The sequence below is a fragment of the Colobus angolensis genome, unplaced genomic scaffold (assembly GCF_000951035.1).
Source record: "Colobus angolensis palliatus isolate OR3802 unplaced genomic scaffold, Cang.pa_1.0 Scaffold179, whole genome shotgun sequence".
Lineage (NCBI taxonomy): Eukaryota > Metazoa > Chordata > Mammalia > Primates > Cercopithecidae > Colobus > Colobus angolensis.
The window spans coordinates 6,534,862-6,549,831 of NW_012114921.1; the positions used below are offsets into that span (position 1 = coordinate 6,534,862).

The 14,970-nt window shown below is 37.5% G+C and overlaps 1 protein-coding gene across 4 annotated transcripts in view; it reads right to left on the reverse strand.

Annotated features, from left to right (window-relative positions):
• Positions 1 to 14,970, reverse strand: part of ACER3 (alkaline ceramidase 3) — a 158,914-nt gene that overhangs the window by 34,231 nt on the left and 109,713 nt on the right. For all 4 annotated transcript variants that reach the window (XM_011938949.1, XM_011938948.1, XM_011938947.1 and 1 more), the window contains 2 exons: positions 13,194 to 13,229; positions 4,995 to 5,053 (listed from right to left, as the gene is read on the reverse strand). In XM_011938949.1, the coding sequence (XP_011794339.1) occupies positions 4,995 to 5,053; positions 13,194 to 13,229 (95 nt within the window). The remainder of the gene's footprint in view (positions 1 to 4,994; positions 5,054 to 13,193; positions 13,230 to 14,970) is intronic.

The following is a 14,970-nucleotide window of genomic DNA, read 5'->3' on the forward strand; positions in this document are numbered from 1 at the left end:
TAAAAAAAAAAAAAGCTGCAGAGATGGAAAAATATACACTAGACTTTCTGCCCTTGAAAAAAAAAAGAATGCAATATACCTAGTAATAACTTTTATATTGATAAAATACTTTAAAAATCTGGGCATTTGTCATTAAATAAAATACATTATTAAAATTAAAAAAAAAAAGAAATAGGAAGGTCTGAAATAAAAATCTAAGCTTCCATCTCAAGAACCTTGAAAAAGAAATAAAAATAAACCCACAATAAGCAAAACAAAGAAAATATAAAGAACAGTAATCAATGAAACTGAAAAATGAAAAGTGGAGAAAATCAATCAAACAAAAGTCTGGTTTTTAAAAAGATCAATAAACTTTGAGACACTTCTGGCAAGGCTGACCAAAAAAGAGAGAGAGAGAAGTCTAACACATTACCAATATTAGTAATGAAACAGATTATCACTACAAGCCCTCTCAACATCAAGAGGAAAACAAGGGAATATTATAACCAATTCTACACAAATTTTAATGACTTAGATGAAATGAACCAATGACTCAAGAAACGAACAATTCATCCAACATAAAATCAATCATTTGAATAGCTGCATGTCTTCAACAAGAGTGGAAGAAAAAAGAAAAAAGTGAATAACTGCATGACTATTAAAGAAGCTGAACCTGTAATTTTATTTTTCTGCATATGTTTAATGTAAAAATTTTATTATGTTAAAGTATTCATAAAGTTTAACTTTTTAACCCTTTTAAAGTATATAGGTCTGTAACATTAAGTACATTCACATTGTTGTGCAACCCTTACCACTGTCTGTCTCCAGAACTTTTTCCGTCTTCCCAAACTGCACTTGGTACCCACAAAACAATAAGTCTCCAATGCCTTCCCCAGGGATCCCCCTTATCCTACTCCCCACCAGGCCCTGACCACCATTTTATTTGTGTCTCTATGAAGCTGATTACTCTAGGAACGTCGTATAAGTGGACTCATGTAGTATTTGTCCTCTTATGAGTGACTTATTTCACTTAGCCTAGTGTCTTATAGGTGCATCCCTGTTGTAACAGGTGTCAGAATTTCCTTTATTTTTAAAATGTGTAATTTAAAAATGCCCCAAAAAACAGATCTCTAGTCCCAGATGGTTTCACTAGAGAATTCTACCAAACATTGAAAGAAGAATTAACACTAATTCTACACAATTTATTCCAGAAAATAGATGGGAGCAACGTTTCCCAATTCATTTAATGAAATGTATAGTATCCTGATGCCAAAACCAGAAAAAGACAGGACAAAAAATAAAAACTACAAACCAATATCCTTCATGAATACAGATACAAAAATCCTTAACAAAATATTAACAAGTGAAGAATTCAGAATGTATAAAAAGAATGACATAGTATAAGTAAGTAAGGTTTGTCCCAGGATACAAGGCTGGATCAAAATCAATTGACATAATCCACCTTATTAACAGACTACAGAATAAAACAGTGTGATAAAATCAATTGATACTGAAAAAGCGTTTGACAAAATCCAACAGCCATTCATGATTAGTAATAGAGTGTATTATAGGTCCATTTATGATAATGAAAATTACGATAAAAATAAAGAATAGAGGATATAGTGTGTCTCCTCTGAAATTCATATGTTAAAGCCCTAACCCCCTGTACTTTAGAATGTGACTATTTAGAGCTAGGTTCTTTAAAGAGATAATTAAATTAAAATGGGGTCATTAGGGTAGGCCCTAATCCAATATAACTGGTGTCCTTTATCAGAAAAGGAGATTAGGACACACATACAGAGAGAAATCAGACATAGGCATGCACAGAGAAAAGACCAAATGACCACTTTCTCTCTGTGTTCTCTCTGTGGCCAATTGCATGCCAAAGAGAGGGGTGTCAGAAGAAACCAAACCTGCTGACACCCTAGTCTCAGACTTGTAGCCTCCAGAACTGTAAGAAAATACGTTTGTTGGTTAAGCCACCCAATCTAATGGTATTTTATGGCAGCCCTTTCAAACCAGTATAGAGGGCAAATTCCTCAACCTAATAAAGAACATCTATAAAAAACATACAGCTAACATTTAACTTAATGATGAAAGGTTAAATGCTTTTCCCCTAAAATTGGGAACCAGGCAAGGAGATCTGCTGTCACCACTCTTACTTAACATAGTCTTGGAAGTTCTAGTCAGGGCAATAAGGCAAAAAGGAACTAAAAAGCACACACATCAAGAATAAGGATATACACTATTTCTATTTGCAGCAAATCTTAAAAACAAATCTACAGGGCTGGGCGCAGTAGCTCACGCCTGTAATCCCAACACTATGGGAGGCAAGGTGGGCAGATCATGAAGTCAGGAGTTTGAAACCAGCCTAGCCAACATCGTGAAACCCGGTCTCTACTAAAAATACAGAAAAATTAGCTGGGCATGGTGGTGGACACCTGTAATCCCAGTTACTCGGGAGGCAGACGCAGGAGAATCAATCACTTGAACCTGAGAGGTGGAGGCTGCAGTGAGCTGAGATCGTGCCATTGCACTCCAGCCCGGGAGAGTGCAAGACTCCGTCTCAAAAAATAGACAAAAAAGCAAAACAAAACAAAACAAAACAATCTACAAAAAAACTATCCTAGAACTGACTTCAACAAGGTGGCAGAATAAAAGATAATCAATTGTGTATCTATATAATAGCAATGAACATGTGGACACTAAAATTTAAAAATACAATATAACAACTGCTTAAAAAATTGAAAACTACAAAATGCTGATGAAAGAAATTAAAGATCTAAATAAATCAAGAGACTCAACATAGTAAAGATGTCAACTCTGCAAATTGATATGCATATTTAATGTAATTCCCATAATTCCTAAAATCTCAATAAGATTTTAAATTTAGACAATATTATTCTAAACTTTATATAGAAAGGCAAAGGAACCTAAATAGCTAGAGCAATTTTGAAAAAGAAGAATGAAGTGGCAGGAATCAGTCTGTATGATTTAAAGACTTATACGGCCACAGTAATGAAGACTGTGTGGTATTGTTGGAAGGGGAGACACATCAATCAATGGAACATAACCGAAATCCCTAAAATAGACACACACAAATCTACCCAAATAATTTTTGACAAAAGTGCAAAAGCAATTCAATGGAGAAAGGACAGTCTTTTCAACTAATGGGTCTTAGAACAGTTGGACATCCACATGTAAAAAATAGAGCCTCACCCTATGCCTCAGATCTTATACAAAATGAACTGAAAATAAACCATAAAATGTAAAACTATACAATCTTTTAGAAAAAAAAATAGGAACAAATCTTCGGCATCTATAGGTGGGTACAGAGTTCTTAGACTTGACACCAAAAACACAATCCATAAAACTGATAAATTTGACCTCATTGAAATTAAGAATGTTTGCTCATTGAAAGAGGACGAAAAGTTATAGATTGGGAGGAAGAATTCACAAATCACATATTTAGTAAAGAATTAGAACCTCACAACTCAACTGTAAAAACAATAGAAAGTGTCCTTATTATCTCTTATAAAAAAAGAAACCAGGCAAAGACATGAGCAGAAATTTTACCAGGGAGAATACATATACATATGGCAAATAAGCATATGGAAGTTACATTCAATATGATTAGCCATTAGGCAAATGCAAATTTTAAAAAACTTCATTAAAAATAGTGACATTACCAAATTCTGGTGAGGATGCAGAGAAACTGGATTACACATATATTGGTGGTGGGAATGTAAAAATGGTGGAGCTACTCTGGAAAACAATTCAGCAGTTTTGAGAAAAACTAAACATAAATTACTATAAAACCTAGCAATTTCACTCTGGGCATTTATTCCAGAAATTTATTCCAGAAGCGAAAACTTGTGTTCACATAAAAACCTGCATTACAATTGTTCATAGCAGCTTTATTCATGATTGCCCAAAACTGGAAACAATCCAGATGTTACTCAACAGGTGAGTGGTTAAACTGTGGTACATCTATGCCATGGAATACTACTCAGCAATAGAAAGGAATGAATTATTGACACACTCAACAACTTGGATTAATTGCCAGATAATTATGCTGAGTTCAAAAAGCCAATCTCAAAGGTTATATATATGATTCCATTTATATAACATTCTTGAAATGACAAAAACAGAAATGCAGAACAGATTAAGTGATCACCAGGGGTTAAGGACAGGGAGTGAGGAGTGAGGTGGGGCAGGAGGGAAGTAGGTGTGGTTATAAAAGGGCAACACAGGCATCCTGATGATGATGGAAATGTTTTATATCTTGACTGTATTCATATCAAACCTTGGTTTTGATATCGTACTATAGTTTTGTAAGATGCTACAAATGAAGGAGATTGGTAAAGGATACTGGGATCTATTTTTTTTTTTACAAAGGTATGCATTTCTACAGTTATCTAGAAACTAAAAGTTTAATAAAAAAGGAAAAAAAAGAACAAACCCACAAATCATACTACTTATTTACTGAACACCTGTTGTGCGGCCACGCCCTATTTAAGGTAATCTCACGAATGTTATTTCTTATTTAATTTTCATGAATGCCCAAAGATTATACCCATTTCCCAAATAATCTTTCATGAAATACTAATTCTTTGTGACATTAATAGCCTTCCTTGGAGGTACTATGTAAAAGGAAATCACTAGTCAAGTAGGTTTAAGAAAGACAAAAACAATTTTGTTTTAACTGTAGGATTTTTAAGGTCTCTAATATCTAATGAACTTTATAAATATTCAAAACAAGGCCATCATAGACAGCTCCCTTTAATTTTCCCATGTCTTTAATTTTGGAACCCTAGTTCTCACATGATGCCCATTAACAACTTGTCTGAAGACCCAGTATTCCTTATAATATAACAATAAATGTTGGGTTATAGTTTTCTTCCAACATCTCTACTGAAGTGAGCTTTTGTGTGTTATTTCAATTTAGGCTATAGATTTACTGTCATAGGTCTGCGTATACTTCAATCATAGTACAGATGATCCAAACTACTTACCATGTAACAATATAAATAGATCGAAGTACTAATGTAAAGACCAACATTCCATACATGACCTAAATAGGAATGGAAAATGAGGTTAGTATAATAATTATTCTTTGGCAAAGGAAGTCTATTTTGCCTACCAAAATAGCCTCCCCAATTAAATGTAAATATTTATTATCCTTCATTACATTTTGAGAATAGAATTTTAAAAAATGTGTTAAATCACTGAGTCATACTAACTTCTGAGGAAAAGTTAAGAGCCTGCTTAACTTTATTAAATAACCAATATCAGAATTCCTATATCAATTTTAATTCTGAATGGATCCTTGAAATTTTAAATATCTGCTGAAACCTGAACAAATGTAATTTTGCCTCATACTCTTTAGCTCCTCTCTTCTCTTTAGCTTTGCTTTCAGCAAATACAGTAATTGTGCTTCCCATTTTACAATATTATAAACCTGAATTCTTTTAACTCTTCTAAATGCCTCTGCATTCATATGCATCCTCCCCTGGCATTCCTTCTCATCCCTAGTCTCCAAAAAAGGTGCCCACTTCTTGACTAAGGTTAATCCATTTTCCTGTGTTCTTTATTCTATATGTTCCCATATCTTCCTAGCGTTGGCTCTTCTTTCTTTTCTGTATTGAGCATTAGATGAGTATTAGTACCTGGAAAATTGAACCTAGTGGGAAAATACGATTTAGCAAATACATATAAAGCCAATAGTTGAGAAAGCACCACCCAGGTCAAGAAGTAAATCCTTGTTAACCCCCAGAAGTGCTGCATTTGTGTCTTCCCAGTCCAACCCTCTCCCTTCCTTTTTAGAGGAAACCCCTCTCCTGACTTGTATAATAAACATTGTTTTGCTTTTCTTTATATAGTTACTAACTTAAAGTAGTCATCTACAAATGCATTCCTAAGTAATTAATAATACTGTTTGCTTTTGAGTTATAACAGAATTTTGATTAAGTTTTATTTTATTACTCTTATGTCTTTTGAGGCAGGGTCTTTTGTCATCTAGGCTGGAGTGCAGTGGCATGATCATAGCTCATTGCAGCCTTGATCTCCCAGGCTCAAGCCATCCTCTTGCCTCGGCCTCCTGAGTAGCTGGGTGGCTGAGGTGTGCGTAACCGTATCCTGGTTAATTTTTTTCTCTTTAGTATAGACGAGGTCTCACTATGTTACCCAGGCTGGTCTCAATCTTATGTGGATAAGGGTAGAAAAGAAGCTGTGTATATGAATAGCTCTGGGTCTTCTGATGAGATGAAGATGATACATCTGCTATAACTCTCACCCTGTATCCTTCTATAAAGCTGAGTAAACATAGTATTAGATTAAAGTTTATTAGAGTCTCATTGCCAGATTAAATCCATAACCACAGCTCAAATGGTGAACGAGACAGGCATAATCCCTATACTCACAGCAATTACAATCTAGTAAAGGGAGAGATAAGTAACCAGGCAATTATAATACAGTATTATAACTCTATGGCAGGAACTGTACAGAGTACTTTGTAAACACATAAGAAGGCCACCTAATCCAGACTTATACAGTAGAAAGTCTTTCTAGAGGATACGGTGTTTAAAATTTTATACCTGAAGCTCATGTAGCAGTTACCTTAAAAGAAAGTGGAAGAGAGTTATTGTCATATCTTATATTCCAGAGACAAGGAGAAAAAAAATCCTTATAGTATATTGTTGTAATATAGAATAGGAAAAATGGAGTCAGAGACCAGAGGTCAAATCTGGCCTTTCAAGTCATGTTAAGGAGCTGGACTTTATATAACAGTAACAGAGGCTGGGTGTGGTGGCTCACGCCTGTAATCCCAGCACTTTAGGAGGCTGAGGCAGGCGGATCACTTGAGGTCAGGAGTTCAAGACCAGCCTGGCCAACATGGTGAAACCCCATCTCTACTAAAACTGCACCAGGTGTGGTGGCAGATGCTTGTAATCCCAGCTACTTGGGAGGCTGAGGCACAAGAATTGCTTGAACCCAGGAGGCAGAGCTTGCAGTGAGCTAAGATCGCACCGCTGAACTCCAGCCTGGGCAACAAGAGTGAAACTCCACCTCAAAAAAAAAAAGGCTGGGCAGGGTGGCTCACACCTGTAATCCCAGCACTTTGGGAGGCTGAGGTGGGTGGATTACCTGAGGTTAGGAGTTCCAGACCAGCCTGGCCAACATGGTGAAACCCCATCTTTACTAAAAAATACAAAAAATTAGCTGAGCGTGGTGGTGGGTGCCAGTAATCCCAGTTACTTGGGAGGCTGAGGCAGGAGAACTGCTTGAACCCGAGAGGCAGAGGTTGCAGTGAGCCAAGATCGTGCTATTGCACTCCAGCCTGGGCAACAAGACCAAGACTCCATCTCAAAACAAACAAACAAAACAAAACAAAACAAACAAACAAAAAAAAAGGAAAAATAATGGAAAGTCAATGAAGGTTTCACCAATAGATAACATGGTCAGACTCATGTATTAGAAAGATGTCCCCGTTGTGCTGAGTGGAGAGTGAGAGGGAGGTGAGACTGACAGGAAAGAGACCAATGATAACATGTTGCAGTAATCTAAGTGAGAGATGGAGACCTGAACTAGGGTAATATAGGGGAGATACAGAGAAGTGAACAGATTAGAGATTTAGGGTTCAGACTAATCATTAATTTGAATGGAAGTTAGAGAGGGGGAAAGACAAGGATGATGGCCTGGTTTATGGCATGGACAGTTAGATGCATGGCAAAATTAATTATTGGATTAGAGAATATATGAAGAGAAGAAAGACCAGGGAGAAAAATGGTGAGTTCACTTCTGCATATATGTTCAGAGTTTGATGTGCCAGTGAGATAGCTAAGTAGAGACATCTAGCAGAAGTTGGATACTTAGGTCTATAGTTTAGAAGAAAAATCAGAGCTGAAGAAATAGAACTGTCAGCATATAGGAGTCAATGGGAATGAATTTCCCAGGGATTTGTTGAGCATACGAAATGATGGATTAGGAAAGAACCTATGCCTTGGCAACAGCATGGGACTTTTTCAAATTAACTTTCTTCTCTCCAGAGCACACTTACCCCTACTTTTGATGCTCCCCATTGCTAGCGGCCTACCCAGTATTCATTCTCTCCTTCCGACTATATAGAAACTGATTTTATCTGGCTGGCAGCATGTTCAGCTATGTAAGTTTGATTTCTCAACTTATAGAGTTTTTTTTTTTTTAAGTAAAAAAGATGATAGAATATAGACTTTTCTGGTCCTATATAATTTTTATCTAACAATACGTATATTTTTATAGTGAAATTTTATCTATATTTAATAGTTGTTTTCAGTCTCCAGACTCCAAAGGCTATAAAAGTATTATTAGTGTTTTCTCTCTACTAAAGCAACTAATACAAGTTAAATCAGGATAACTCAGAGAAGGATGGGCTGTAATTTTAGATAGAGTTGTTAGATAAGTCCTCTCTGCTAAGTTAACATTTAAGCAGAGACCTGAATGAGTGAGGATATAAACCATGTAGATAGCTGGGGTACTAGTATCCTAGGCAGTGGTAATAGTGAGTGCTAAAGTCCTAAAGTGGAAACATGCTTGTTGTGTTTGAAATATAAAGCAAGACTCACTGTGACTGGAGAGAGTGAAGGAGGGGCAAGTGGAAGGACATCACCCTACCCTAACATGGTTTTTCTTTTTTATAGCAGTTATCACCTTCTAGCAAGTATGTATACTATATAAATTTACTTGTTATATCTATAGTGTATTGTTTCATATCATCCTATAGCACTTTTTTTTTTTTTTTTTTAAATCCTTTCTCAATGGACTAGAGCAACAGAAATCAAACTTGTCTCTTTCCTTGGCCTTTTACTTCCTTCCTCCAGACCCTAGGTAGCCTTTCAATGATCTTTCTAAAATGAGAATCTCATCTGGCCATACTGCAGCTTAAAACCCTTTAATGGCTCCTGACTGCTTATAATTTTAAGCATAGTATAAAGGGCTCCTCATGACCTAACCCCTCATCAGTAATCCAAACCCATCTCCTACAGCTAGGGCCAGCCATACCAAATATTTACAGTATACCAATGCTTTTAAAACTTTTCTACGAAATACTCCTAATAGCAAAGGAAGAATGACTTATTCTTGATGGACAGAGATGGGAGAGGCACACTGAAAACACAAACTTCTTTGAAGTTTCTTATTTCATCCTAAAAATTCATGTGGTCATTGTACTCAATTCTATAACATATTTATATTTGTTTTAACTTTAAAAAGTTTAATCCCAGCTGGGCACGATGGCACATGCCTGTAATCCCAGCACTTTGGGTTGCCAAGGCGGGCGGATCACTTGAGGTCAGAAGTTTGAGACCAGCCTGGCCAACATGAAAAAACCCTGTCTCTACTGAAAATACAAAAATTAGGTCAGGAGTGGTGGCTCACGCCTTTAATCCCAGCACTTTGGGAGGCTGAGGTGGGCAGATCACTTTAGGTCAGGAGTTCAAGACCAGCCTGGCCAACATGGCGATACCCCGTTTCTACTAAAAATACAAAAATTAGCCAGGTGTGATGGTGCACACCTGTAGTCCCAGCTACCTGGGAGGCTGAGGCATAAGAATAACGAACCCGGGAGATGGAGGTTCCAGTGAGCCGAGATTGTGCCACTGCACTCCAGCCTGGGTGACAGAGTGAGACTCCATATCAAAAAACAAAAACAAAAAAAGTTTAATCCCTGCAATATAGTTGAATAAAATAAATGTTATAGGAAAATAGGAATGTTGAGATGCAGTCAGTGATTTTGTAAGCACCTCAGCACGCTACCACAAATCCCTGGGTGAACTTGTACTCCTGTTTCATGTGCAATAGTTACCAATTCACACTTCTGTACCTTAACACAGGGGTCCCCATCCCCCAGACTGGTACCGGTCTGCAGCCTTTTAGGAACTGGACTGCACAGCACCAGGTGAGCTGCAGGCAAGTGAGCATTATCGCCTGAGCTCTGCCTCTTATCAAATCAGCAGTGGCATTAGATTCTCATAGGAACACAAACACTATTGTGAACTGCATACACAAGGGATCTAGGTCGTGTGCTCCTTATAAAAATCTAATGCTTGATGATATGAGGTAGAATCCCAAAACCATTCCCTGGCTGTCTGTGGAAAAACTGTCTTCCACAAAATCGGTCTCTGGTGCTAAAAAGGTTGGGGATTGCTGCCTTAACACAGGCTTCTCTATAGATGGAATAGCCTTTCTCTACTTCTCTACCTGTGACATCTTGTTCATCTTCAAGACTCTCCTGAAGCCCCTCTATGAGTCATCTAAGTAGACAGAGCATACCCTTGTCTATATTACCACTGCTTTTACATATTTATCACAAGACTTATATATTGCAATTATTTTTTACAAGTCTATATTACTGATTAGATAATGATCTTCTTGAGATTAGTCGCCATATCTTATTTGCCTATGTATACTAATGTTAGTTAACATTTATTGTTTACTATGTGACAAGGGTTTTATATGCATTATTTCATTCAATCCTCAAACTTAGGAGGTTATTATAGAGAGAGGGTGTAAGTTCCTTGAGGGCAGGGCTTGTTATTTTATTCACTAGTGTATGTATCTCTTGTGCCTAGTACAGTGCCTGGAACATTGAAGGCACTTAAAAAGGGTTTGTTCAGGCTGGGCACAGTGGCTCACACCTGTAACCCTGCCTGAGCTTCACCAAGGCGGGAGCTGAGGCGAGCAGATTGCTTAAGCTCAGGAGTTTTGAGACCTGCCGGGCAACATGGTAAAACCCATCTCTACAAAAGATGCAAAACAGCCTGTTGTAGTGGTGTGTGCCTGTAATCCCCGCTACTTGGGAGGCTGAGGTGGGAGGACTGCGTGAGCCCAGGAGGTCAAGGCTGTAGTGAGCTGTGATGGAGCCACTGCACTCCAGCCTGAGTGACAGGGCGAGGCTCTATTTCAAAAAAGAAAAGGTGGGGAGATTGTTGAACAATGAGGAAACCAAAGCTCAGAGAGGTTAACTAACTTGTCCAGGGTGTACAGTTAGTAAGTGGAGGAGACTAGATTTTAAATCCAGGTCTGCTTGACTGTATGTAGATCATAAAGTCTTTGCTTTGCTGCCTGTCTGCAAATTCCAGCTCAGAATTTGGTACAGAGGAGGCAGACAGTAGACATCTGTTGAATGAATGAATGTCTTTTACCTTTAGATTACTTATTTGCTTCACCCTAGCATTTCCTTATTTCTTCATTTCTCTATCCTGATTTTTAATCTCTAGGCCTACGACACAAGCCACAGTGGGTATGGATAGACCTAGCTTTCATCCTGCTTCTCTTCTTATCAGTAAATATTACTGCTTTACATAGAGAAGAAAGTCTTTATTAGTGGAAAAACACATGGATATTGCACTAGGGGTAGTTACTTATTAAGAGTTGTTTTTTATTACATAGTGTCAAATAGTTCTAAAACACAAAATGAAAAATAGATGGTCATAAAACTTGTAAAAATTAACCCAGAATTTCCAAATTTTATATTTTTGTGGTCATTATATTTCTTTCTTAGTAAAGGCGAACAAGAAGTTTATAAAAACTAAGGTATTTATACAGATTAACTTCATTTATTTATTATTATTTTAAAAGAGATGTTGTCTGGGCTGGAGTACAGTGGCACAATCATAGTTCACTGCAGGTTTAAACTCCTGGGCTCAAGGGATCCTCCCGCCTCAGCTTCCCAAGTAACTAGGAATACAGGCATGTCCCACCATGCCTGATTAATTTTTTTTCTTTTTTTTTGCTATGTTGCCCAGGTTAGTCTTGAACTCCTGGCTTCAAGCAATCCTCCCACCTCAGCCCCCCAAAGGACTGAGATTATAGGCTGCTGTGTCTGGCCAACTTTGTTTTTTATACTGTTAATAAAACTTTCTAAATAAAAGAGTAATTACATAATGGCATAATTTGAAGTTACAGTAAACAAGAAAGTGAGGATGTCTTTTTTTTTTGAGACAGAGTCTCATTCTGTTACCCAGGTTGGAGTGCAGTGGTACGATCTCAGCTCACTGCAACCTCTGCCTCCTGGGTTCAAGTAATTCTCCTGCCTCAGCCTCCCAAGTAGTTGGGATTACAGGTGCACACCACCATGCCTGGCTAATTTTTGTATTTTTAGTAGAGATGGGGCTTCACCATGTTGGCCCGGCTGGTCTTGAACTCCTGACCTCAACTGATCCACCCATCTCGGCCTCCCAAAGTGCTGGGATTACAGGTGTGAGCCACCACGCCTGGCCGTGAGGATGTCTTTTCTGTAGCATTTATTTTAGTTCATCCGCCTGCAACTGACCTGGAGAAAAGCAAGGCATAATAATGTGGTTATAGAATATATTTCAAAAGCCAGGTTCCAGTTAGATGATTATTGTATAGCTTGAATTGTAAAAGTTAGAAGAACATTAGTAAATGTTTATATAAGCACAAAATATTTTAAAACTGTGGCACTTCTGAAAAGCGTGCTTATTTATTCATTTTTGTTTGCTAGTTTGTTAAAAGAATGTTGAAAAGGAGTCAGACAAATCTAGGTTATAATCCTGGTTCTCCCCCTTAATAACTGTGTCACCTTAGGGCAATTATTTAATATTTCTGAGCTCATTTTCCTTGAAATGTATATAATAATTCCCAATTAGTTGGACTGTTGGTGAGATTAGAAGTCTGTGTAGTAGTGAGCATAGTACCAGGCACGTGGCAGCACTCAAAGGCCTGCTTCTTTATTTCACTCTGGCTTCATAATGGCATGCACTTAAATCACCATTTCCTACAATAACGTTTCCTGTGTCTGCTTCCTTCAATGTACATCACCTCTCAAGTCAAAAATGCATTAAAATATATTAGGGGGAAAATGTTCAAGGAATTTTCAGTCTGTCTTGTCTAGATGTCATAAAAAGACTTTATGTGTATGTGCATAATGCTTTCTGGTTCTTTCTGCTTATAATGGCAATGTTGCACCTGTATTACTGAATACCAACAGCCAGCTGGACCTGCACATTGGCTATCCCAGGTATATTCCTGTTACCTACACTCAGCTCCTGTAAGCATTTGAGTTTGCAACCTCTCTTAAACACTGAACTTCCTTAGAACATCTACCATTTCATTAAAAAATTTTTTTATCTGCATATCATTTCTTAGACAAGGAAATCACAAAGCAGCCATGTATCGTTAAACAATCTAATGTGTAATAATTTACAAAAAATTACCTGATGGAATATCGGCTCTTTTACCTTAAGGTAAACCTGCAAAATATTGGAAAAAACACATGTGAATGAAGTACATTATGAAGGGAAGAAAAACCAATTCCAACTACTCTGTGAATCCCAAACCTCTTCTGCTTCTCCCATCTTACTCAGACTTGAATCCTGCCATGTAAAAGCATCAGATCAAGTGGCATGCCACACGAAGGCTGGGAGCTACAGGAGGATTTCCTTAGTGCTAGCCCTGTTATGGTGAGCAGAATGTTTTAGATCTGTTGTGGACCACTCCAAACTCTGCATCAGTATCAAGGAGGGATAAGGATACACGGATACTCATGAGGAGTGAAGAAGTTATGCTGACAATCCCTGTAGCAGATCTGTTCTACAACAGAGAGAACACTGGACTTAGAGATAGGAGTAAATTTCAGCCTCTGCCACTTACTTGCTACATGCCTTGGACAAGTTATTTAACTAAAAGACACATCCTTCCTCATCTGGATAATGAACAATAATAGTGGTGAGGAATGATAAGCTAAAATACCCGAAAGTGTCTAGCATACAGTAGGTGCTCAGTAAGTGAAGACATTTAAAACAAATTTCTTGTGCTTTCTTATGCTTCCAGAAATCTCTAACTCACCTTTCTAGATGCATTCGCAGTTACACAAACCCTAGTTGTAGGTTCCAATGTCATGTGGATGATTAAGCTCAATGCCTAGTTAAGATTTAACATGTATGCATTGCCCTACAGGAGCACAATTTTTAAATGATATGGTACAGGGGAATCAAAATTCAAGTCATAACCCTGCCATGACTCTCATCACTTGCAAGACACAGTTCAAATTTCTTAGCCTTTCTGTTTGGTCTCACTATTGTCTTCTTGTCTCCTCCTCATCCAAGTCTCCAGAAAGTGCTGTGCTTCCTAAAATGTGCTAGTTTCACGCTTCTGTATTTTTAAACATGCTGCTCTTTACTTTGTTCAGAAATCCTCCTCTACTTATTAATCATCTTTTAGGATTCAACTCAAACTATACCTCCTTCTTGAAGCCTTTTCTGATCCTTTCTCTATACAGCAGAAGCAACCAGTCACCCTCCTTTCTACCATTACTCTTCATGTATAAACTTTGTGGCATTTAATAGTTTGTTTTTCTCCCTACAAGATTATAATATCTTTGATACTAAGTACTGGATTTAGATATTTCTATATCCTCATTTAATGTAGCAATCCCATAAAATTTTATATAATTTTATTATTTGGCTACAAAATTTCTTTCTTCTGGAAGAAGTTTCTACCCTCAGTACAAAAACAAAACAAAACAAAACAAAACCCAGATTATTTCCTTTAAGCATTGTGAGTTTTAAAAGTATGATGTGTATGAGATATTATATATCTGTAACTCTAAACCCAGTAAGGGAGAATGCTTTTAATCTCTGTAATTTCTTATTTCAGAATACTAATTTCCATTTATATAGGTAATGCTATCAGATTCCTATTGTGACTAATAAAAGAAATGCAAAAGGACATGCCTCATGCCTCTTAAAGACATTTTTTGTTTGTTTGTTTGTTTTGAGACAGAGTCTTGCTCTGTCACCCAGGCTGGAGTGCAGTGGCATGATCTTGGCTCACTGCAACCTTGGCCTCCCGGGTTCATGCCATTCTCCTGCCTCAGCCTTCCCAGCAGTTAGGACTACAGGCGCCTGCCACCACACGTGGCTAATTTTTTTGTATTTTTAGTAGAGACAGGGGTTCACTGTGTTAGCCAGGATGGTCTCGATCTCCTGACCT